Consider the following 26,067-nt stretch of genomic DNA (forward strand, 5'->3'; position numbering starts at 1 on the left):
CCCAGCTACTCAGGCACCCCCCCTCCCCCCAGAGTGTAAACCCAAAATTATACTGTCTTGTGCTGTACAGCATAAACTGATGAAATTCGCCCCCTCTCTCAATATGGAGAGGAATATAGAATAGCTTTCTGCTCTGAGTTATGACTCCCACACACTGGTTGTAGATAAAACAAAAACAAGTTTATTAACTACAACAGATAGATTTTAAGTGATTATAAGGGATAGCAAACATATCAAACCAGATTATCTAGTAAATAAACAAAAAACGCAAACTAAATTTAATATACTACATAGATCAGCTATGAATAGAAAATTCTCACCCTAAGTGATGATACAAGCCGGCTGCAGATTCTTAAGGGGCATGTTGCATTTGTTTGCAGCTTAGAATCCCCAGGTGTTCCATTCACAGGGTAAAAATCCCTTTAGCCTAGGTCTAGCAATTCCCCCAGTTCAGTCTTTGGTCCTCGGGTGTTTTCAAGAGTCTCTTTGGGTGGGGAGTCAGTGAAGAACCAAGATAATGTCACTCCCCTGCCTTATATAGCTTTTGCATATGTTGGGAACCCTTTGTTTCAAAGCTTGGTTCCCACGCCAGTCATTGGAAAAATAGAATCATAGAATCTCAGGGTTGGAAGGGACCTCAGGAGGTCATCTAGTCCAACCCCCTGCTCAAAGCAGGACCAAACCCAACTAAATCATCCCAGCCAGGGATACTGATATCCCAAGATGGAGTCCAGCACCAGGTGGCCTGGTCACATGACCCTGTAGTATCACAGCAGCCATTTGTTGGAGGCTGTTTGTAGCATCCTCAGGAAAGCCCCCATGTGGGAGATAAGCTTCTTTTAAGATCTGTTGTTTTTCTAATGGCCCTTCCCCAACCAGCTATTCAGAATGAAAACATTTTGTCTAGTTAAATGTACCAGCAGAAACTTTTCAACAAAAGACTCTCACAATTTACTGCATAGTCTCAGAGCAGCTGAACTGATTAAATCTTCCTCTGTTTGAAAAGGGTGATGGAGACTCTTAGAATTGAAGAGATCAGTTTACCCTAAAGATGAGAAATAAAATGCAACACCCCCCGGCCCCCATAGTGACAGCTTACAAAAAATAATTAAGAAGGAGTTATTTGTTACATGTTTGTACAGTACTGAGTGCATTGCCTAGGCCCCCTAGACCAGGGATGGGCAAATTTTTTGGCCTGAGGGCCACATGTGGGTATGGAAATTGTATGGCCCACCATACATGCTCACAAAATTGGGCTTTGGGGTGCAAGAGGAGATGAGGGCTCTGGAGTGGGGCTGGGGATGAAGGGTTGGGGTGCAGGAGGGTGCTCTGGGCTGGGACCGAGAGGCTCAGAGGGTGGGTGGGGGGAATCAGGCTAGGACAGGGGGTTGGGGTGCAGGATGGGGTCACAGGTGCAGGCTCCGGGTGGCGCTTACCTTAAGCAGCTCCTGGAAGCAGCGGCATGTCCCTCTTCCGCCTCCTATGCGGAGGCGTGGCCAGGCAGCTCTGCATGCTACCCCGTCTGCAGGCGCTGCCCCTGCAGCTCCCATTGGCTTCAGTTCCTGGCCAATGGGATCTGCAGAGCCAGCATTTGGGATGGGGGCAGCATATGGAACCCCCTGACTGCCCCTATGCGTAGGAGCCGGAGGGGGGACATGCTGCTGCTTCCTGGAGCCGTGCAGAGCCACAGCAGGCACGCAGCACGGCAAGCCCCAGATCCCGCTCCCTGGCAGGAGCTCGAGGGCCGGATTAAAAAGTATGAAGGGCTGGATGTGGTCCCCGGGCCGTAGTTTTCCTACCCCTGCCCTAGACACTACTGTGATACAAATAATTACTAATAAGGCATTACTGGAGTACAAATAATTGTAGTAATGATATTTACTCTCACTTCCCTTTACTCAGGTCAGAGTTAGGTTTGAACTAAAGCCACAAATAACTCCCCAGCTCAAGTCTGTTTAGTTGGAAACCCTGCCTTGTGAAATCTAACTGAGAGCTCTCCTCTCTCAGGGCTTCTCATATATATTTGTGGCCTTGCCATGCCACCAAAAACATGCAAATTGAGGTGACTAAATCCTTTTGCCTTCTTAAGAGCTGTAGTGCTTGGTGGTTGCAATATATAGTCTTTTCTGTTTTGCATCTCTTAACTTATTTTTGTTAAATTATCATCATCTACAGGAGAACAGTCTTTATAACCTCGACTTTGATTTGGACTTGATGTCTTGGGATTCAGGCCCTTGGGATGTGACGAGCCATACTTGTATAGGTAATTACATGCCAAATGTTTCAGCTATGACTATCTTAAAAGAGTGACTACTAGGAATATTGACTTCAGTGGTACTGCTTGCTGGAGTAGGCTCTTTTGTATACAGAGATCACTTCATTGATTTTCCTGGGATGGGACATGGCTATTGTTTTGGTCTCTCCTACAAGTCTCATATTCTTTAGTTGCTGTAGTCTTAATACATTCACTTGGGTGGTTTACTCCAGAAGTTAATGTTTGGAATAGAGCAGCATATTTCTTGCATAAGCTAAACTCCTAGTGTTAGACCTTTGTGCAGTGTAAAAGTCTACTTACCGCTCTCTTGTAGATGAAAACTTGAAGGAAGAGCCTCAGTCGCCAGCCACTTCAATTTGTTCAGTCCCTTCACCATTATCAGACTCTTCAGTGCAGCATGTGCCTGTAAGTAGTAAAGTCTTGGTGCCTTATGTTTGTGCAGTTATGTTGCATGAACTGACTTATGGTTCATTGTGACCTGTGTCAATTGGCCCACTGAGCCGCTAGGGGACAGTGGGGAGCTACAGCCTCACTGGCCGGCCTGAGTCACACCATCTGTCACTAGGGAATTAGTGGAGGGAGGGGCACCAGCAAGAGTCCCTAGCACGTTCCTCCGGCTGGGGAGCTCCGGCAAGAGTCCCTAGTGTTGTCAAGATTCTGCTACCCGGGCTGGCCGGGGTAGGGGAACGCAGGCCCAACCAACTCCACTGAGTTTTCCAGCCCAGGGCCCTGACAGTGGCAGGGCGAGGGTCCCGCCACTGGGTCAGCGGGGGTCCTTCCACAACACACTGACCAAATAGACTCACTGCACTGTGCAGTTCTGTCCCTGGGCTTCTTCCTACCTGGTCGCTCGAGCAAGTCCCTCTGGCGCATCCCTGTACTCTGCTGCTGGCAGCTCCAGCTCCCACTCCACGTCAGGCTCCTCCAGTTCCTCCGGTTACTCAGCAGAGGGCTGTCCTGGTAGCCCCAGTCCTTCCTCCAGGTCAGGTTTCTCCTGGTCCAGGGCCTCCCCTGGTGCAGCAGCAGGGTCTGAAGGGAACAGCCAGCGGTCTGCATTTGCCTCCCTTCCTGGAACTGCCCTGATGGGGTTACTGGGCTAAGTGCCCCGTCTTTTGTACTTCCTGTTCCACCCCTCCCCTTCCGGGGGGTGGAGTAAGCTTGGCCTGGCCCCGCCCACTCAGGCTGAGAGAGTGGCTCTTTACCCTCAGGTTCGGAAGGAAGCCGCCCTGGCTCCCTACATTCATATAGAAAATACAAACGAAAGGCGCAATCTAAGCTTAAATTCTGCTCAATTTCACAATATAAATGAAAGCAATTTGTCATACCTACACCTGAAACACTGACTTTTCTTTTAACATTCTCCTGTATAAAGTGTTTTCTTTCCTTGCCACTGTGGGTGACCCAAACAAACAGGGGGATATATGTACACAGCATGGGGTGTGGAAACATGTAGAAGTGTCCTATTACATGCACATTCTAGGGCATCCACCTTTATCCAGTTCCTAGGGCTCAAGGCGTAACTCATTTGATTTAGGCACCCCCACCCTTTCCCAGTTCCTAAGGCTCTGGGCGAAAGACACCTACTCTTACCCAGTTCCTAGGGCTCAGGGCCATCCTTACCCAATTCGTAGGGCTCAAAGCATAATCTTCTGCAGGTTTGCAGCACCTTTTACCAGTGAAAGAGCCTTACACAGTAATATCCTCTACTTATTAACAATTACCAAGCAGAATACACCCGCTAAGCACACAAAGCTATGCTCAGCAATCCTGATCATGCAGGTGGACTTTCCCTGTTGGCCAGGCAAGGTTGGTCTCATCTGGGTTGTGGTTGCTGCACGTCACTGTCGTGCAGAGGATTCTTAGCAGCTCTGATCTTAGGTTGTGTCTTAAGAGGTGAGTTCTTCTTCCAGGTCTTTCCTTCTTCTTATTCTTTTCCCAGCTGGACTCCTTCTTGGACCCAATTTTACAGTGAAACTTGAGTCCTGCTTAGCTATACTGTAACCAATCATTTTACTAAAATATTACAAAATAACTCTGACCAATCATAACACATTGTGAAACAATTCTTTTACCAATCAGACCCCACCACCTTAGCTGATTTAAATCTTACAAAATTAGTTATGCAAGAAATCGAAACAATCAAAGAACCAGATAGAGACCATACACATAAACAGTAGAGAAGTAGGGACCATAAAGGCAAAACAGTAGAAGTATAGATTTTACAATCACAACTGTTAATAAGTGACTCCTTGCCAGACAGAATGCCATCAAGCAACGTTTTCTGTAAACATCTTAAGAGATTCCTTACTTATATGGTGATGGTGGGTATTATGAGGAGGGGTACCTTCTTAACTTCCTGATATTACACTGTTTTGATATAATTTAGAAGAAATGTGAGGATATCACTTTCTGTTTCTTGGTTCATGGCTGCTGCTCTCCTAATATGGCTGCAGCGAAAGGCCTCAGACCTTACACTATGCTGTGCATGTGTACAACTGCCTGTCTTGAACAACGGCCTGCTCCTCCGACAGCTGGATCGATCACTGCCTGCCGATCTGGTGGGTAGTATAAACATACCCTTAGGGCTTTCAAGATTACAAGCAACTGTCTGAATTCCATCCAGGAACTTGCAGGCAGTCAGTGCAACACAGAGGTAAGGTAGGAGATAAAGTGGTCTTTGAGGTAGCTAGGTCCTAATCCTTTAAGCAAGTGTGTACCATAAGGCCAGGACAATGAGCTATGCATTCATAGAATCATAGAATATCAGGGTTGGAAGGGACCTCAGGAGGTCATCTAGTCCAATCCCCTGCTCAAAGCAGGACCAATTCCCAACTAAATCATCCCAGCCAGGGCTTTGTCAAGCATGACCTTAAAAACCTCTAAGGAAGGAGATTCCACCATCTCCCTAGGTAACCGATTCCTGCGCTTCCCCACCCTCCTAGTGAAAAAGTTTTTCCTAATATCCAACCTAAACGTCTCCCACTGCAACTTGAGACCATTACTCCTTGTTCTGTTATCAGGTACCACTGAGAACAGTCTAGATCCATCCTTTTTGGAACCTCCTTTCAGGTAGTTGAAAGCAGCTGTCAAATCCCCCCTCATTCTTCTCTTCTGCAGACTAAATAATCCCAGTTCCCTCAGCCTCTCTTCATAAATCATGTACTCCAGCCCCCTAATCATTTTTGTTGCCCTCCGCTGGACTCTTTCAAATTTTTCCACATCCTTCTTGTAGTGTGGGGCCCAAAACTGGACACACCAATGAGGCCTCACCAATGCCAAATAGAGGGGAATGATCACGTCCCTCGATCTGCTGGCAATGCCCCTACTTATACAGCCCAAAATGCCGTTAGCCTTCTTGGCAACAAGGGCACACTCCTGACTCATATCCAGCTTCTCATCCACTGTAACCCCTACGTCCTTTTCTGCAGAACTGCTGCCTAGCCTTTTGGTCCCTAGTCTGTAACAGTGAATGGGATTCTTCCGTCCTAAGTGCAGGACTCTGCACTTGTCCTTGCTGAACCTCATCAGGTTCCTTTTGGCCCAATCCTCTAATTTGTCTAGGTCCCTCTGTATCCTATCCCTACCCTCCAGCGTATCTACCACTCCTCCCAGTTTAGTGTCATCTGTAAACGTGCTAAGAGTGCAGTCCACTCCATCCTCCAGATCATTAATAAGGATATTGAACAAAACCAGCCCCAGAACTAACCCTTTGGGCACTCCGCATGAAACTGGCTGCCACTAGACATGGAGTCTTTGATCACTACCCGTTGAGCCCGACGATCTAGCCAGTTTTCTATCCACCTTATAGTCCATTCATCCAGCCCATAACTCTTTAACTTGCTGGCAAGAATACCATGGGAGACTATATCAAAAGCTTTGCTAAAGTCAAGGAATAACACATCCACTGCTTTCCCCTTATCCTCAGAGCCAGTTATCTTGTCATAGGAGGCAATTAGGTTAGTCAGGCATGGCTTGCCCTTGATGAATCCATGCTGACTGTTCCTGATCACTTTCCTCTCCTCTAAGTGCTTCAGAATTGATTCCTTGAGGACCTGCTCTATGATTTTTCCAGGGACTGAGGTGAAGCTGACTGTCCTGCAGTTCCCCAGATATATAATAATAATTGGAGATATACCTATCTCCTAGAAGGGACCTTGAAAGGTCATCGAGTCGAGTCCAGCCCCCTGCCTTCACTAGCAGGACCAATTTTTGTCCCAGATCTCTAAGTGGCTCCCGCAAGGATTGAACTCACAACTCTGGGTTTAGCAGGCCAATGCTCAAACCACTGAGCTATCCCTCCCTCCTTCTTCCCTTTTTTTAAAGATGGGCACTACATTAGCCTTTTTCCAGTCATCCGGGACCTCCCCTGTTTGCCATGAGTTTTCAAAGATAATGGCCAATGGCTCTGCAATCACATCTGCCAACTCCTTTGGCACCCTGGGATGCAGCGCATCCGGCCCCACGGACTTGTGCTCGTCCAGTTTTTCTAAATAGTCCCGAACCACTTCTTTCTCCACAGAGGGCTGGTCACCTTCTCCCCATACTGTGCTGTCCAGTGCAGCAGTCTGGGAGCTGATCTTGTTCATAAAGACCGAGGCAAAAAAATCATTGAGTACATTAGCTTTTTCCACATCCTCTGTCACTAGGTTGCCTCCCTCATTCAGTAAGGGGCCCACACTTTCCTTGACTTTCTTCTTGTTGATAACATACCTGAAGAAACCCTTCTTGTTACTCTAAACATCTCTCGCTAGCTGCAACTCCAAGTGTGATTTGGCTTTCCTGATTTCACTCCTGCATGCCTGAGCGATATTTTTATACTCCTCCCTGGTCATTTGTTCAATTTTCCACTTCTTGTAAGCTTCTTTTTTGCATTTAAGATAAGCAAGGATTTCACTGTTAAGCCAAGCTGGTCACCTGCCATATTTACTATTCTTTCTACACATTGTGATGGTTTGTTCCTGCAACCTCAATAAGGCTTCTTTAAAATACAGCCAGCTCTCCTGGACTCCTTTCCCCCTCATGTTATTTTCCCAGGGGTTCCTGCCCATCAGTTCCCTGAGGGAGTCAAAGTCTGCTTTTCTGAAGTCCAGGGTCCGTATTCTGCTGCTCTCCTTCCTTGCTTGTGTCAGGATCCTGAACTCGACCATCTCATGGTCACTGCCTCCCAGGTTCCCATCCACTTTTGCTTCCTGGTTTGTGAGCAGCAGATCTAGAAGAGCTCTGCCCCTAGTTGGTTCCTCCAGCACTTGCACCAGGAAATTGTCCCCTACACTTTCCAAAAACTTCCTGGATTGTCTGTGCACTGCTGTATTGCTCTCCCAGCAGATATCAGGGTGATTAAAATCTCCCATGAGAACCAGGGCCTGCGATCTAGTAACTTCTGCTAGTTGCCGGAAGAAAGCCTCGTCCACCTCATCCCCCTGGTCTGGTGGTCTTTAGCAGACTGCCACCATGACATCACCCTTGTTGCTCACACTTCTAAACTTAATCCAGAGACTCTTAGGTTTTTCTGTAGTTTCATACCGGAGCTCTGAGCAGTCATACTACTCTCTTATATACAATGCAACTCCCCCACCTTTTCTGTCCTGCCTATCCTTCCTGAACAGTTTATATCCATCCATGACAGTACTCCAGTCATGTGAGTTATCCCACCAAGTCTCTGTTATTCCAATCACATCATAGTTGCTTGCCTGTGCCAGGACTTCCAGTTCTCCCTGCTTGTTTCCCATGCTTCTTGCATTTGTGTGTTTCTTGCATTTCTTGCATTTGAAGTGTTTGGGCGCCTATGGCGTCTGAAGAGCATCAATGTGAATTATTTGCTTTGCTGCCAGTGAGTAAGGCTGCAAATCTGTTATGGAAGTCACAGATTCTGTGACCTCCGTGACTTCTGCAGTGGCTGGTGTGGCTGACTCCAGGGCCGCCCCCCAGGGCCAGCCACACCGTCTGCTTCTGGGGCAGCCCTGGGCCGACCACCCGCTTTGCCCCCTGAGCTGCAGTAGCTGTGATCCAGGGACACCTCCTCCCTCCCCCCTGCTGTAGTAGCATTACCCTAGAGGCCCCCCCTCCAGAGCAGCGATGCCCGGAGCCCTCAGAACACCTAAGATTTAGTCCAGGGTATTTATAGTAGAAGTCATGGACAGGTCAGGAGCCGCAAATTTTTGTTTAATGTTTGTGACCTATCCATGACTTTTACTAAAAATACCCATGACTAAATCTTAGCCATACCAATGAGGCATGCTGGCTGCATGCTGTGCCAGTATGTGCCTCATTTGAGAGGTTGTGCTCAGCCCCAGAGGATGTTAAGAGAATATTTTTTTGTTTTGTTTTGTCTTTTTTAAAGCAGCTATTCATTGTGATTTGGTTTCTTCAGTAATGAGAAACAGCTTTTCAGATCAACTTAGTTCAGGCCCAGCTTGAATGACTCTTTGTTTCAATTATCAGTTGAATATTATTCGTCTTCTATAGGGAGACTAAATCCTGTGTTAACAAGGAGATGGACTCACTGATCTTTTGATCTCTAGATTCTATCATTCTGAATCCTCTGTTCTGTTCGCTCTACATGCGAGCTCTGTACTTTGGAGTGCTGTATAGGGCCTGCTCCCACTGAAGTCACAGGGACCCACAGGGAAATCTGTACTTGGGAGTACTACCTACATATGGTCCAGTGGCCTTGGACTTGGTCTCAGGAGACCTGGATTCTGTTCCTGGTCACTGAGATGCTTGGTGACTTGGGCAAGTTTCTTCACTACTCTCTCATCCATCATCTGTCTTAGCCTTCAGAACCCTCAGGTATATCTCATGTATATATAGAACCCCTAGCATAATGGGGCTAGATCTTGATTGGGGCCTTTGTGCACTACTGGAGTACAAATAATTAATAGAGGAAGAGTGGAATATTAGATTTGTGGTCAGTAGCACAGATCTGAAAGCAGAATCCGAACAGCATTTGAGTGCTTTTGTAAGCACATTCTTCTGTTCTGAGAAGGATTGTCATTTGTTTTATATATTCTTTGTCAACAGGAAGACTTGGACTTCAGCACCAGCTCCCAGATGTCTTCTCTCTCTCTGTACAGCAAGAGATCTGGAAGTCAGAAAGATAAAAAGCTCACTTCCAATGCTGCACACCAGTCTGGTAAGAGTGATCTGCTTACTTTGACCACACGGCTTGTTGTATTAATTTAAATGGAATATATGAGGTGAAGGTGTTAACATAACCAAGTCACTGTCCAATATTAAACAGTGTTAAACAAGGTTCAGGGTTCAGAGTAATTCTGGATAGTTTTCTGAAAGCATCTGCTCAGTGTGCAACAACCATAAGAACCAAAAGCTACCAGTGTTAGGAACCATTAGGAAAGGGATAGATAATAAGACAGAAAATATCATAATACACTATGTAAATACCGGGTACATCCACACCTTGAATACTGTGTGCAGTTCTGGTCACCCCATCTCAAAAAGGATATATGAGAATTTGAAAAAGTATTGAGGAGGGCAGCAAAAATGAATAGGTCTATGGAACAGTGTCCATCTGAGGAGAGATTAAAAAGCGTGGGGCTGTTCAGCTTAGAAAAGAGGTGTCCGAGGGGGATATGATAGAGGTCTGTAAAATCATGAATGGTGTGGTGAACGTGAATAAGGAAGTACTATTTTTCCCGTCACATAACACAAGAACCAGGGGACACCTGATGAAATTAATAGGCAGTAGGTTTAAAACATAGTGAACTACTTCTTCAAACGAGCACAGTCAACCTGTGGAACTAGTTGCCAGAGGATATTGTGAAGGTCAAAAGTGTGGGTTCAAAAAAGATTGAGAGAAGTCCATGGAGGATAGATCCATCAATGGCTATTACCCAAGATGATCAGGGACATGCTCTGGGTGTCTCTAAATCTTTGACTGCCAGATGTTGGAACTGGACGACAGGGGATGGATCACTTAATAAATTGTTGTGTTCTATTGGCTCCCTCGGAAGCATCTAGCACTGTCCATTGTCAGAAGACAGGTTGTTAAACTAGATGGAATATTGTTCTGGCCTAGTGTGGCTATGTATACAGAGAGCTCAGCATGCTTAGTACTGTGGCAAACATACCATTTAAAGTATCAGAGGGGTAGCCGTGTTAGTCTGGATCTGTAAAAGCAGCAAAGAATCCCGTGGCACTTTATAGACTAACAGACGTTTTGCAGCATGAGCTTTCGTGGGTGAATACCCACTTCGTCGGATGCATTTCGTATTCACCCACGAAAGCTCATGCTGCAAAACGTCTGTTAGTCTATAAGGTGCCACAGGATTCTTTGCTGCTTATACCATTTAAAGTCTTTTTGACCTTTTATTAAAGATAAAGAAAAGAAGAAAAAACAGTTAAAGCATTTGAGATGTAAAGTATTAAGTAAGGCTTTTGTTTTAATATCTCTTGCTCTTTTTCCCTTTAGCTGGAGAGAGCTTTAGAAGGAAAAACAATCTTGTTGGACAGTCTCTTTGATGGGATCAAAGTAGGAACTGTCCTTTTGGGGAAAAGAGACGTTAGTTGTGATTGGCTAGAGCTGTTACAATCCGATCCTGTTTCATCTTAGGTAGTGGTTGGGATTCAGCTGGAGCTTATAGAGGAGGTGGTGTCATTTGGGTCCCTCTCTCTGGTCTGGTCTGGTCAGGACATCTCTCAGGATTAGGATTAAGTCCTGGAGTCCCAGGAGATGGTGAGGCTGACAGCCATGATGATGCAGCTCACGCAAGTAGCCAATTTTTCTCCCCAAAAGTCTCTCTTTTTAGGGACCCAAAAGGGAATTGTCAGTGGAACAGTCCATCCTCTCATTGGTGGACAAAATAATTAGGCGTATTATCCAACACACCAATTTTGTTTTTTTTAAATTTTCAGTCCCACACTTGTTGTGTACCGAGCATGATAGTAACACAGTCCTTGAGTTCGTTTTATGAACTTTCACATACTCTTTATAGTTGAGCTCACAATTAGGGTAAATTTGCAGGCCCAATTATCACATGCTTTGCACAAGAAAATGTTCACTGAAAGGTGTCAGCAGTCCAGTTCTAGTAGACAGCTCTTTTATTTCTGATAAGATAAATCCATTTGTGCATAAGACACATCTTTTAATAAATAGATGGACAAAGAAAGACTTCAGTAACCCTTACACAGTGTTGTATAGAATTTTTATTTTTAGATTTCGTGGTTCAACTCAGATTTTTTCTTTCCCCAGCAAACAGCTCTGTGGGGACACCAAAAAGATCTAGTCAGACAACATCCAAACCTTCAATTCAACCCAAGCCTCTCTTGCTGCCTGCAGTACCTGAAGCTCAGGCCAACCTTGGCATTCAGGCTAAAGCCATCATTATTCAGGCTCTTCCAGCGCTTTTGCCACTGACAAAGCAGCATCCAGTTGTTAGTATCCAACCGGCCCCTCCTAAAGGTACGTGACTAGTTATGATTGAGCGGGGCTTGAGATGGATTCTTTTTTCTTTCAAGGTACACAGGGAAAAAGCCATATTCTGAGGTAAGTAAAGTGAGTGAAAAAGACATCTGAAACAGAGGACCCAAAAAGGGGGGAGGGGGGAGGCTAAGAGCTTTACTGACGTGAAAAGATATAAATACTCTCCAAAATGCTATCAAGACTACTACATACTGACAAAGAAGCAGGAGAGGATCTGGGACACTCGGAGTTTCCTAAGATCTATTAAAAAAAGAAATTGCAGGAAGGAGCACTTGGTAATTCCTCCCTGTGGGGTACTCTCAAGCCCTTTCACCCCCCGCTCCAGGGAAGAGTTGAGAAAGGAAACAAAGGAAATTAGCTGTGACTATCAGCTAATCAAACAACACACACAAACCTCGTAGGACACCAAAAATCAAATCCTCGTCTTAAAAAAGTAAATGTTGTTAAAAACAAAAAGGAAAACAATGCATCTGGACCTTAGGCTAGATCTTAAAAGAAACAATTACAAAAATTAAGCACCCAAAATAGCTTTCTTGGGGGTTCAGCTTAAAGGTTACCAGCAAACAAAAGCATCTGAGGTTAGCACAGAGGAGATCCACAAGCCTTAAAAAATAAACAGAAATAAACCTGATCACATCTAGCTAAACATTCTGATCTACTTACACATCTGGAGTTCAGATAAGTAGTTCTAGGTATGATCTGATGATTTATGATCATACCTGGCTTAAAGCTGCTTACAGCATTGCTGCCCTGTCCCTCCAGCCCAGAGAACAACAGACAAAGGAAGTTTCTTTCCCAAATTTAAAAATTCTAGCCTTCCCATTGGCTCTCTTTGGTCAGGTGTGCACCCCTTTTCTTTTACCTGTGGACTTGTTAATCCTTTACAGGTAAAGCAAGCAGAGAACAGACCAAGAGGGATTTTATAGCTAATTGGCTGGCTGGGTGTTCATAAAAGGGAGCCCCCTCCTTTATTTATCACACCATGTGTAACTCATTGCTCCAGAAATTAGAGCCTAAGAATTTAGTAGGATCCAGAAAATAAGAGACGTTTGTATGAATAATGAAAATGTCCACAATTAGGTTAGGATTACAAACCGACTTGAAAAACAACAAGGAGTCCTTGTGGCACCTTAGGGTACATCCACACTACCCGCCGGATCGGCGGATAGCGATCGATCTATCGGGGATCGATTTATTGCTTCTCATCTAGACACAATAAATCGATCCCCGAACGTGCTCCCGTCTACTCCGGAACTCCACCAGGGTGAGAGGCGAAAGCGGAGTTGACGGGGGAGCCGCGGCCGTTCCGGGAGGTAAGTCGAAATAAGATACATCAACTTCAGCTACGCTATTCTCGTAGCTGAAGTTGCGTATCTACATCGACACCCTCCCCCAGTGTAGACCACGCCTCAGAGACTAACAAATTTATTTGGGCATAAGCTTTCGTGGGCTGTAACCCACTTCATCAGATGCATGGAGTGAAAAAAAAGTAGGCAGGTATAAATATACAAATATCAACAGAGGGAAAATTACTTTTTGTAGTGCTAACAAGGCACTATAAAAAGTAGTTTTCCCTCTATTGATATTCACCCCTTCTTGTCAATTGTTGGGAATGGGCCACATCCACCCTAATTGAATTGGCCTCCTTGGCACTGACCCCACACTTTGTAAGGCAACTCCCATCTTTTCATGTGCTGTATACCTGCCTACTTTTTTTCACTCCATGCATCTGATGAAGTGGGTTATAGCCCACAAAAGCTTATGCCCAAATAAATTTGTTAGTCTCTAAGGTTTGCTACTTGGAGTTACCCACACAATTCAGTTTAAACACAGCAGTGGATTAGTTTTGATTAAACAATAAAACAAATGTATTTAACTACAAAGACATGGGTTTTAAGTGAGCACAAGTATAAGTCATTAAAGTGAGAAATGATAAGAGAAATAAAGATAAAACGCTTCCTGGTACTAAGATTTGACAGACTAGACTTGGTTCAAGGTGAAATCCCTTACCACGTATTTCCAGTAACATTGCTGACCAAATTCTCAGGCCAGGATCTGCTTCCAAAGGCTGTTTCTTTTGTTGTCTTAGGTGAAAGAGAGAGAGAGAGATGAATAGAGAGAGAGAGAGACCTTGAGGTGTTTTTCCCTCTCACTTTTATAGTCCAGTCCCCTTTGAAATGCATTTTCTTGAGGGTTACCCTTAGATAAAGTTTATTCCTGCTTTGAAGACAGAGACAAGGAGTCACGTGGTCAAAGAGGTTTCATGCTGTTGTGTGCTAAGGTGCAGATCTGTTTGTTCTTGCCTCCCTTCCTTAACAATGAATAGTCACTTGACTGGTGATTGCTAAGGCTAAGATTTTGTCATGGTCATTTTTCGTAAAAGTCACAGATAGGTCATGGGCCATAAACAAAAAATTCATGGAAGCCCGTGCCCTGTCAGTGACTTTTGCTGCTGTGGCTCCGTGGTTTCCCCCGCCACTGTGGTGGCTGGGAGCTGTGGGGTCCCCCCATCCACCCCCCACCCAAGGCTGTCACCCATCGCTGGGACCCTGACGAGAGCCCCCAGAGGAGGCTGTCACTGGAACCCTGCAGGGGGATCCTGAGGAGGCTGTTGCCTGTTGCTGGAACCCCGCAGGGGGAGCCTGAAGAGGCTGTCGCCCAGCACTGGGACCCTGCTGGCTGCCAGCTCCAGTCCCGCGGCCCCAGGGACTGAAGCAGAAAATGTCACGGAGGTCTGTGGAAGTCACGGCTTCTGTGACATAAACGTAGCCTTAGTGATTGCCCATTGACTTGGATGACACCTGGCTAGAGGCATCAGCCTGTCTTCTGTCTTTGAGGAACCGCTAAATGCATTTGTCTGATAAACGCATTTCAGATCTAATTTCAGCTTGTGTTTATAACTTTAAGATATAATATTACTCAACTGTTCTGAAAAGTCTCATCTGTCATTAAAAAACAAAAACAAATTAAGTCTCTAGCAGTTATGATTGCAGAGTAAACCTTGACAATGTACTTAAGTGTAAATGATGCAAGGATAGCAGACTGAGTTTGCAGAGAGCCTGAAACCATAGCTCTGAGATGTGAACTGCCCATTCATTTCAGGAAATGCTAACTCATGTGCCAGAGATGATGCTTTGAATGTCAGTGTTACTGTTTCATTGCTCATCAAAGCTTGGAAGAAAAGAAGTATTATCATAGTATGAAGATAGTATTGCCAATCCCAAGCGTTCAGAAATCATGAGTTGGGCCTCTGAATAATCATGATAGGTTTAAAATGCATGAAATTTAAAAAACAGTAAATATCAGGTGCTTTCTTATTTTCCTGCTAGTGTTTGAGCCTTTAGGGTTCACACTTTCAAGCTGCTTTTCCAGCAACCATGAGGACGAGAAACTACATGGGGATTGAGGAGGAGTAAAAGTGAGATTATTGCATAACATGGCCGCAGGAGCTGGGCTTTAAAAAAAATGCCAAATGTTATGAGACTTATGATAAAAATCATGAGAGTTGGCAATGCTTTGAAGATCTACACAATTTGCTCATTTTGGGTAGGCTTGTAACAACACATGGCAGGTTGAAGGGCATAGTGATGGATTTCATTTTTCAGCTTTCAGAAGTTTGGAAAATGCTGCAGTAACAATGCTGTATTACCCTTCAATGCCTTCATAAAGTCATTTTTCCCCTTAATTTAACCTGCAGATGTTTCTGTTAAGCTTTGGTCAGTCCTCCCTCACCTGCCCCCAAAAGCTGTGTTGTATAAGAACGCCTATTTCTCAGAAAAACGGTTTAAATTTTAGGTAACTTAAGGACCTGGCTGATGTTGAATGTCTGTAATTTATACTATTTGCTTATGTCATTTATTTAGTGAGCTCTATGCCCCTTTGAGTTAGTTTGTAATTTTGCTTATGAGTCATATTTCAATACATTAAATGTTTTAAGTTAATAACTGTACAGGAGGGGGCAAAGAGATGGGAAGAATGAGACACAGAAAGATGTAAATTCTGATTAAACAATAATAAAACTAATACACTGGGAAACTACAAAGACATGAAGCAACTTAAAATATCTCAGACTTCCTTATGATCACTATGTCATTTTCTATACCATCTTATGTTCATAGGAATTCCCAAATGGCTAACAAACATTACTGTTGGATTCTGGCTCCAGGCCTTTACCCAGAGCCATGTGGATTATGCTGAGCACTGATCAGTGCAATCATACAATAGCAGACACCATAGCCCTGCCATTGGAGTGACTCTCCTACAGATTTGGGATCTCTCTCTCAATCATTCTCTGATTTGTGGGTGTCAAAAGTTGGCCCTTTTTTATTGTATAAGACTTAGAGAATTACTCCCCCTCTTGCCCCCCCAGTAGTTTAAAATTGGGACCAGGTTCTGAAAAGGAGGTGGGGAGCAATGTTGAGGTCTTGACTGTAGGGTTGCCAGGTGTCCGGTTTTTGACCGTAATGCCCGGTTGAAAAGGGACCCTGGCAACTCCGGTCAGCAGTGCTGACCGGGCCATTAAAAGTCCAGTTAGCAGTGCAGCGGGGCTAAGGAAGGCTCCTGCCTGCTTTGGCTCCTTGCAGCTTACGAAAGCAGTGGCATGTCTCCCCTCTGGCTCCTATGCATAGGGGCAGCCAAAGGACTCTGTGCGCTGCCCCCGTCCCAAGTGCCACCTCCGCAGCTCCCATTGGTTGCCAGTGGGAGCTGCGGGGATGGCGCCTGCAGACCAGGCAGTGTGCAGAGTCATCTGGCTGTGCCTCTGCATAGGAGCCGGAGGGGGGACATGCCGCTGCTTCCGGGAGCCGCCTGTCGTAAGCGCCACCTGGAGCCTGCACCCCCTTCCGCACCCCAGCCTGCTGCCCCGATCCCCCTTCAATGCTCCGAACCCCTCAACCCCAGCACCTCCTTGCACCCCAAATACCTCATTCCCATCCCCGAGCCCGCACCCCCAGCTGGGGCTCCCTACCCCAGCCCTGATCCCCCCCCGCCCTCCGAACCCCTCGGTCCCAGCACAGAGCACCCTCCTGCATACCAAACTCTTCATCCCCCGCCCCACCCCAGAGCCCACACCCCCAGCTGGAGCCCTCACTCTCTCTGCACTCCAATCCCCTGCACCAGTCCAGAGCCCCCGCCTGCATGCCAGTCCCCTCAGCCCGAACCCAGAGTCCCCTCCTGCACCCCAAACTCCTTATCCTTGGCCCCACCCCAGAGCCTGCACCCCCAGCTGGAGTCCTCACCGTCTCCCTACCCCAACCCCCTGCACCAGTCCGGAGCCCCTTCCTGTACTCCAAACTGCTCAGCTCCAGCCCCCTCCTGCACCCTAAACCCATCATCCCTGGCCCCACCCCCAGCCAGAGCCCTCACTCCGCCCCACACCCCAACCCCCTGCCCCAGCCCAGAGCCCCCTCCTGCACCCTGAACTCCTAATTTTTGGCTCCACCCTGGAGCCCACACCACCACCCAGAGCCCTCACCCCCTTCCGCAACCCAGCCCCCTGAGGCAGCCCAGTGAAAATGAGTGAGTGAGTGAGGGTGGGGAGAGCGAGTGACAGAGGGAGCGGGGGATGGAGTGAGTGGGTGGTGGGGCCTCGGAGAATGGTGGAGGAGGTGTGGGGCAGGGGGCGGGGCAAAGGTGTTTAGTTTTGTGCGAGTAGAATGTTGGCAACCCTACTTGACTAGTGAGTAAGTGGGGCAATCAGCAGTAATAATTACACTGTAAGACCTGGTACCAGAATTCTTATCTTGTCGTGTCATCCTCTGAACACTGCAATTCTGGACCGTGCTGGAACGGGGTCTAGTTCTGAAATGGAAAATGTACTTCAGGGAGTCACTGCATATTCCCACTTATGGATCCATGGTGTCTGCGCCTCAGTGATCTGGAACCTTCTGGAAAACTGCCAATTTGGACTCACTCACTTGTTTTAGGATTCTTACTAAAGGTGTGTCTGAAGTCTGCAGTCGGAGGTGTGATTGTGGCATGTGTTGGCATACCTACACAAGCTTTAATCTAGCTAGAACAGGTAAAAATAGCAGCGAAGGCGTGGCACAGATTTCAGCATGGGCTAGCAGTGCAAGTACATGAAGCCTGTGTTGCTGCAGCTAAACTAGTATTTTTAATTGTGCTAGCTAGATTAAAGCTACTATTGGTATGCCAACCTGGGCTGCAATCACACCTCTGATTTCAGGATACGTCTACACTGCGTCTAGGTAACCTAGGAAGTTTTAGAGCTTTTGTGAGTTAAAGTAATTTTGTCCATTTTTAGTTTTACCTTGGTGCCAACTACATCAGAGCCCTTTTAGGGCTTTAAATGGAGCACTTCCTGCCCTAGGGCCTTTCCCAAGATGGATGCAGGTGCCCAGTCCCTCTTTGGCTCAGAGACATACCTTCCAGACAGATACAGCTGCCTAGTCTTCACTCTTCCCAAGCCTGTCTCAAGCCCGAGTTGTCAGTCCCAGAACTACAGATTCAATGTGGACAATCTTGACCTGATGTTCTCCATATCTCCAAAGATCCCAAAGCAGATAAGCTGGTGGACCCCACAGAATACAATTTAAGATAAGTCCCCTGCATTCCTCCAGCTCCCTCAGCAAAAGCAGTCCAGATGCATCCAAGCTGGACTATGGCATGCACTGCCAGTGACTTTGGAATCAATGGGGAACCAATCTGCTAGAACTATGAGCCATCCCATGGGCCTAGAAATCCATGCTACCTCAACTTATAGGAAAAGTAGAACAGATGCTTATGGACAATACCACTGTTATGTATTCTCATAAGCAAGAAAGCGCTTGTTCCCAGACTGTGTGCAAGGAAGTGGCAAATTCATGGAGTTGTGAATATAGCACAGGGGTCGGCAACCTTTCAGAAGGGGTGTGCTGAGTCTTCATTTATTCACTGTAATTTAAGGGTTCGCGTGCCAGTAATACATTTTAACGTTTTTAGAAGGTCTCTTTCTATAAGTCTATAATATATAACTAAACTATTGTTGCATGTAAAGTAAATAAGGTTTTAAAAATGTTTAAGAAGCTTCATTTAAAATTAAATTAAAATGCAGAGCCCCCGGACCAGTGACCAGGACCCGGGCAGTGTGAGTGCCACTGAAAATTAGCTCGCGTGCCGCCTTCGGCACATGTGCCATAGGTTGCCCACCCCGATATAGCACAGCATATATCTGGTATTGTTGCATCTAGCAAGGGAGGATGATCTGGCAGATAGGATTTCCTGGTGGACTTAGGAACAGCATGAATGGTTTCTCAAACAGCCTGTGTGGTCAAACTTCTATTCATCAAGTGGGGTCCTCCCCTTTACTCTTTGCCACCAGGACCAACTCTGTGTCCCCTGCATTGCTCTTGATGAGGGATAGCAAAAGGGCCCTGACAGACACCTTTCTGTGAGAGTTGAACACACAGTTCCAGTACACATTCTTGCTGATTCCGTTGGTCCCTCGACTGCTCAGGAAATTGGGACCAGCGAGGGCCCGGGTGATCCTGATAGCCCCAGCATGGACCAGAAATTTCTGGTACCCAGAGTGGACCTGTAATCTTCCTCTGTACCTCCCAGTGTCACAAAAGCTCTGGTCACAGGGCATTAGAACCCGACCCTCAGTCTCTTCATCTGGCTGCCTGTGCTATGAGATGAATTGTTCTGCTCTACTGAAGTGTAGACTCTCCAGGAAACATGCCATTCTCAAGCATTACACTAAAGTGGAAAAAGGATTGGCATATGGGCAGTTAACAGCAATTATGCAGCACTCACGCTAATTTACTGCATCTCTAGAACCAAGGTCTTTTTAGCATCCATTAGAGTGCACTTGTCTGCAGTTTATGCTTTTCACTGTCTGGTTGAGGGACTCTCCATTCTTGTCACTTGGTGGTCTCCAGATTATTAAAGGGAGTGCCCAATTTGTATCCACTGGTCAGAGACCAAGCGCAAACAGGGGACTTAAACCTACTCTTCACCAGACTTGTGACAAAAGTTCTTCAAGCCCTTAAGAATGCTGCTTGTAGCTCCTCTCTGTAAAAACACCCTTTCCAGTGGCCATTTTTTTGCCACACAGGGTCAATGAATGTACTACTGCAATCACTTACTCCATTAGTTCAAGTGGCAGAGATTTGTGTGGTGATCTAGGCCCACTTATTTCATCAAAATTAACTCAACTGCTGATGAGCCACGTGGGTGTCAGTATGATGCCACATAATGGAATTTTGTTTTTTCAGTTTGCTCTTTTAAAAACCAAAGAAATTAGACAAACCTATGGTAAAAGCACATTAATAAAGTTGCAAAGGCAAGCACTCAAGGTAGGAAATGTCATGCAACCTTAATTTGGCCCCCTTGTGTGTATCCAATATGGCACAATCTATAACCACATGATCACATACTACTTTTTCCCCACAGGACCATGCCTCATTCAGTGCATAGGACTGATCTGCCTTTTGTGTGAATCAGGGCTGTGTAGTTAAGGAGGCTGCTGTTTGTACGAGCGCTCCCGCATTTGTTGCAGGAGTTGGAACACGTGTAGTGAATGAGACAGCGGGTTGCAGAAAGAGAAAGGATGATCTCAGGGTTAAGGCAGTTGAATGCTGCCCTGGAGAATTGGATTCTATTCCTGCCTCTGCCCCAGAGTTCCTGTGTAATATCAGTCAGGTCACTTAAACCAAACTTTTCCCAAGTGGTCACTAATTTGGGCAGCCAGGAAGTGAAAAGTGAGGCTCCCACAAGTTCAGGGTCTGATTTGCAAGTGTGAGTTCTTAGAACGTCTGCAACTGAGTTCAATAGGAGCTTTGAGCATAGGAAGTGCTGTATGTCGTAAGTTCTCTGAAAAACCGGTCCTAGGTGTCTCAAATAGGGCACCTGAAGTTAGTTCAGGGGCAGGCAAACTTTTTGGCCTGAGGGCCACATCAGGTTTCCGAAATTGTATGGAGGTCTGGTTAGGGGAGGCTGTGCCTCCCCAAACAGCCAGGTGTGGCCTGGCCCCTGCCCCCATCCACCCCCCGCTTCTTGCCCCCTGATGGCCCCCCCAGGACTCCTGCCCCATCCAACCCCCCCTGTTCCCTGATGCCCCGGTACTCCTGCCCCATCCAACCCCCCCATTCCCTGTCCCCTGACAGCCCCCGAACCCTCCGCCCCCCACCACCCCATCCAATCGCTCCTCTCCTTCCTGACTGCCCCCCAGGATCCCTGCCCCATCCAACCACCCCTTCTCCCTATCCCCTGATGAGCCCCAGAATTCCTGCCCCTGACTACCCCCCCTCCGCCCCATCCAACTCCTCTCCTTCCTGACTGCTCCCCAGGATCCCTACCCCCATTCAACCCCCCTGTTCCCCACCGTCTGACTGCCCTGACCCCCGATCCACCCCCTCACCCCCCAAACTCCCCTGCCCTCTATCCGCCCCGCCCCCTTACTGTGCTGCCTGGAGCACTGGTGGCTGATGGTGCTACAGCCATGCCACCTGGCTGGAGCCAGCCACGCCACCATGCAGCACAGAGCAACAGATCAGGCCGGGCTCTGCAGCTGCACTGCCCCAGGAGCTTGCAGCCCCGCCGCCCAGAGCATTGCGCTGGCGGCGCAGTGAACTGAGGCTTCAGGGGAGGGAGAACAGCAGGGAAGGGGCCAGGGGTTAGCCTCCCGGGCCAGGAGCTCAGGGGCTGGGCAGGAGGGTCCCGTGGGACGGATGTGGCCTGCTGGCCATAGTTTGCCCACCTCTGAGTTAGTAGATACTTTTTACATTAATTAATTCATGAATTTCCTTATCTGTGTTTCCTTAATGCCTCAGTTCCCCGTCTGTACAATGGGGATAATACTCTCTCCTCTCATAGGGGTGTATTAATATTTGTGAAGCACTTGGATACTGTAGTGATCACCATAGAAAACCCCATGAGGAAATGACTAGTTCTGTCTTCAGAGCAGTGTCTGGCCATACATTAAAACAAAGTATTGAATAGCTGCTCATTAGTTCAGCAGCATTCGTCCCATGCACTGAATGACGCAGTGGTCCTCTTTACCACTGACCAGCCAGATTTCACACACCACAGTACATTTATTTAGGAAAGAAGCAATACAGAAAAAACGTATCCTAAAACAATAAGTCTTCATACTGTCTGTTACAGCTCCATTTTGTTCTTACAGCTGTCCCCTTACTCCATTTTGTTCTTGTTCTCCTCTGTGGCCGCCTCTCCCTGGCTGTTAAGTTGTTTACTAGGGCCTCTGCCCTTCTCAAAGGGAGGGCCCCTTAAGTTGTTTAACAAGAGCCATTGCCCTTCTCAAAGGGATGGCCACTTGTGCTAAGTGGGACCACTGCCCTGTTCAAAGGGTTAGTCCTGTTATCACCTTGTTAAAACCTGGGCTTGGTGTAGGGTGGGCACTGTCCAGAGCTGCAAGACCTATTGTGTTTTTAAGATCCTGGGCATGAGTCATACCTCTGGGCTCAGGGCTAGTCCAGACATGTCTTGGTGGCTGCCTGCAGATTTTTTCTCTGCCTTCTCTCCTTCCTGTAAGAGTGGGAGCCAATCAGAGTTACTGGCGGGAAGCTGCCAGGGTTTGCCTTTAAAAACAGACATTTTTTGAACAAACTTCAGAAAGGTTCTTGCATTGCTGCCTGGTCTGATCAACTAGGGGTTCTGGGGGTCCTTTCTCTGCTCTTGTTTTATTTTTGAGCGTACCCCCGTTTTTGAACCCCCCCCTCTTTGGAGCTGTGTCCTGGACACACACCACTCAGCCCTCTGAAACTACCCTTAGCATAAGGTGTACCCATTAAGTTAAGTTTAGTATTATACTTTGTAAGTTAGGCTTAGAGAATTGTTGCATTGTGTTTTAATTTGTGTAGTCTTGGTTAAGTTAGATCATAGATAAGATTTTGCTGTGTTCTGTATAATTGTAATTAAGTCTGTCTTCCCACTGCTAACACCCCCCCCCCCAGCTTCTCTGTGTCCTTCTACCTTGTTACACTCTCTCTGCTGCTTAAGCTTGCAGCCTGTTTGTTCTGTCTTACTAAGTTTAAATCTCTAGCATAAAACCCCATTGGTTACTTTCTTCCTCTCTGTTACCCCTCACATTCTACATTTACACCACCGTGACACATTTTTACCTAAAATTGTTATTTAACACATTTTATCCATAACTGTTAGTTGGTTATATGCTGCTGTGACACACCTTTTTACATAGAAATCACTAGCTACCTGTTACATTTATACCTCAGTGTTAACTGATTACCCACTGTATTGTATCCTACTGTGTTGTACCCCACTATTGAAACACCCTTACTGTTCACCAAAAAGAAACCCCTCCCCAATTGTCTACCTTAACAACCCCATACCCCTCACAATTGAATTTTCCCTGTTTTTGTATTTTCTTAATAAAGTTTATTTTGCACCCCACCCGTGTGGTAATTGCTCCCCAAGATCCCATATACCTGCAGGCAGGGACACATACATGCTAAGTGCATCAGGTGTGACTCATCTTCCACATCGAGACCTGGGCAGTTCCAGTCCTTCCAATCCTTCTAGTGGGGTTTTTCCCTCTTGATTACAATCTCATGTCACTTTTTGGATCAGAATGAGGGATTCTGAGGCAGTTCAGGCTGTTCCTGTATGCCCTTTCTTTGCCTCCTTGGCATTCTGAACCTAGTCTGAACCAGTATGTTCAATTCCCCCCAAGGGGGATGGTACTTCTTTGGAATTGTCCTGGGACCTGCAATAAATACCAACCTTCCGCCTTCCTTTTCCTCCCGCCTCCCCCCCACCACCAATTTTAGTTCCTGGAGGAAAATTCCCCATCAGAGCTGAACACCATATTCTAGCTCCAAAGATGCATAAACTTTAGTATCTATAAATGTTATATGAATATTCCTTAGCCAATAGCATTGGACAATCTCAGCAGTCTTCTGAAGTTTCCACACTTCCAAGGTTTCAAGTGGTGCAGTGATTGATTTGACTGAAATCAGTTTTTCTACCGATTTAAATTGGTTGAAAAACTGCTTGCAATTGTCCCTTATGCTTTTTTAATGGGGGCCTAGATTTTGGAGAGCAAGACGATAGCATGAAGCAGTATTGCCTGATCATGTGTTAATTTACATTCTGTGGTTTGGCAGGGTTCTGTTCGTGACCAGTCCCAGAAATATTACAGTTATTACGAGGCCCCGGTGTGCACGAATGAGATAGTTATCTTTAGGAATGACGTTCTGTCCCTGTAACTTTTTTTTAGTGCAGCTGGCAAAATAACAAACACTCCAGCCCAGCAAAGTAGATAAATAATATAAGATGGTCAGAATGTCTCATGTCTGAGCATCCATATACTCTCACCATCTCTTGCAGAAAAAGCCTGTCATCACCCCCACCATCATCACCACCACCACCCGAGGTTTCATTCTGCCATCTCCCGGGGCACGCAGGCAGGGATACAGCTTTTATATTGTGTTACACTGACTCCCACTATGCATATTCAGTAGAGGTTTCAGCCCCTTTTTCTTATTTGTATTTCCTTACTCTACTAATGTTGGGGTGCCCGTCTCCCATAGGTTACTAGACCTTTTCTTGGTAGTCCATCGATCCGATGATGACAAATCTGAGCAAATCATCTATTGTTGGTCTCATGGTGTGCCCCGCTGATGGCTATACAAGTCAATTTTAGAGGTGCACATTTGGCTGCAGATGGTGCATGGGAAGTTCGCAGTCAGTGGGTTGTGCGCAGCTGGTGCTCTGTGACATCGTTCGCATGCCTCTTGTAGACTCCGGCAGCGGTCTTCCTCAAAGGCGATGCAGGTATTTCTGACTGTTGCACACCACTGTGTTCTGTCGCTGGCAGCGTCCTCAAGGTCCCTGGGTTTGATACTGCTATACTGCAGATTGGCTTTGATGGTGTCTTTGTAACGTTTTCGTGGACGACCTATATGCCGGATGCCCTGGGAGAGCTCACCATAGAGAAGCTGGCGGGGGATTCTGTTGGCATCCATGCGGCTGACATGACTGGTCCAACGTAGCTGTGACTTCATGATCATCATTTCGATGCTTGTCATCTGGGCTCTCTCGAGGATCTCAAGATTGAGCACTTTGTCTTGCCAGCGGATCTTCATGATGTTGCGGAGGCAGTGCATGTGGAATGCTTCGGGCTGCTTGATGTGATGTCTATATAGTGTCCATGTTTCACACCTGTACAAAAGAGATGAAAGAACAGCAGCTCTGTACATAAGCAGTTTTGTTGACATCTGGATGTTGTGGTGGTTTAGTGCCTGGCTTGCTTTGGATATTCGTGCGTTGATCTCATTATCCAGTGATCCATCACTGGATATGACACTACCCAGGTATTTAAAGTTCTCCACTACTTTAAGCTGAGTGCCATCAATGGAGATACTTGGGACAGAAGCATTTGATCCAGGTACAGGTTGATGGAGAACTTCTGTCTTTCCGAGGCTGATAGTTAGTCCAAAGAGTTGCGAGGCCTCGGCAAACTTGTTGACAATGTGCTGAAGATCATTTTCAGTGTGAGCCATGAGGGCACAGTCGTCGGCAAAAAGTGCCTCAAGAAGGAGTTTCTGCACTGTCTTAGTCTTTGCATTCAGGCGACGGAGGTCAAAAAGTGAACCATCATGCCGGTATTTTAAATATATACCTCGATCCAGATCTTTCATTGCATGGTTGAGGACGCATGCAAAGAACAGGTTAAATAAGACAGGAGCGAGAACACATCCTTGTTTCACGCCGTTGGTGATGTTGAAGGGGGCAGATGTGGCTCCATCAGACAATACTTCGCCTGTCATGCTGTCATGAAAAAGGTGTATAATCTGGACAAATTTTCTTGGGCAGCCAAGTCGTGTTAGAATAGTCCAAAGGGCTTCCCTGTTGATGGTATTAAACGCCTTTGTCAGATCTATGAAGACAGCATACAGGTGCATGTTCGGTTCAATGCACTTCTCTTGTATTTGTCTGACAGCAAACACCATGTCGACTGTGCTCCGGCCAGGTCGAAAACCACATTGACTTTCAGGTAGATTTGCCTCGGAAATACTGGCTATTAGGCGGTTCAAGATGATGCGGGCGATGATTTTCCCTCCAATGGAGAGGAGGGATATGCCTCTATAATTTCCACATTCTGCTTTGCTGCCTTTGTTCTTGAAAAGAGAGACAATAGTAGCGTCGCGGAGGTTCTGTGGTATGTTTTCATCCTCCCAGATGCTGATGATCACGCTGTGTAATGCTGCTAGTGCTGCTGGACCTGCTGCTTTGTATATCTCTGCTGGTATCCCATCTTTTCCAGGAGCTTTTCCTGAATTCATCTGGCTAACAGCTTTCTTAATCTCATCTATAGTGGGCAGAGATTCAAGATCTGTCAGAGCAGGTTGTTGTGGAATTTCATTGAGGACGT

General features: G+C 46.4%; 1 protein-coding gene across 7 annotated transcripts in view; it reads left to right on the forward strand.

Moving 5' to 3' along the window:
• Nucleotides 1-26,067, forward strand: part of ATF6 (activating transcription factor 6) — a 366,260-nt gene that overhangs the window by 12,969 nt on the left and 327,224 nt on the right. For 6 of the 7 annotated variants that reach the window (XR_005583814.1, XR_005583815.1, XM_039485531.1 and 3 more), the window contains exons 3-6: nucleotides 2,176-2,263; nucleotides 2,589-2,680; nucleotides 9,296-9,407; nucleotides 11,484-11,693. Coding sequence is in view for 5 of the 7 variants with exons in the window: in XM_039485527.1 (XP_039341461.1) it covers nucleotides 2,176-2,263; nucleotides 2,589-2,680; nucleotides 9,296-9,407; nucleotides 11,484-11,693 (502 nt within the window). In the remaining 2 variants the exon portion in view is untranslated. The remainder of the gene's footprint in view (nucleotides 1-2,175; nucleotides 2,264-2,588; nucleotides 2,681-9,295; nucleotides 9,408-11,483; nucleotides 11,694-26,067) is intronic. The other variant, XM_039485530.1, reaches the window with a different exon arrangement.

Source organism: Mauremys reevesii, linkage group 8 (genome assembly GCF_016161935.1).
Source record: "Mauremys reevesii isolate NIE-2019 linkage group 8, ASM1616193v1, whole genome shotgun sequence".
Lineage (NCBI taxonomy): Eukaryota > Metazoa > Chordata > Testudines > Geoemydidae > Mauremys > Mauremys reevesii.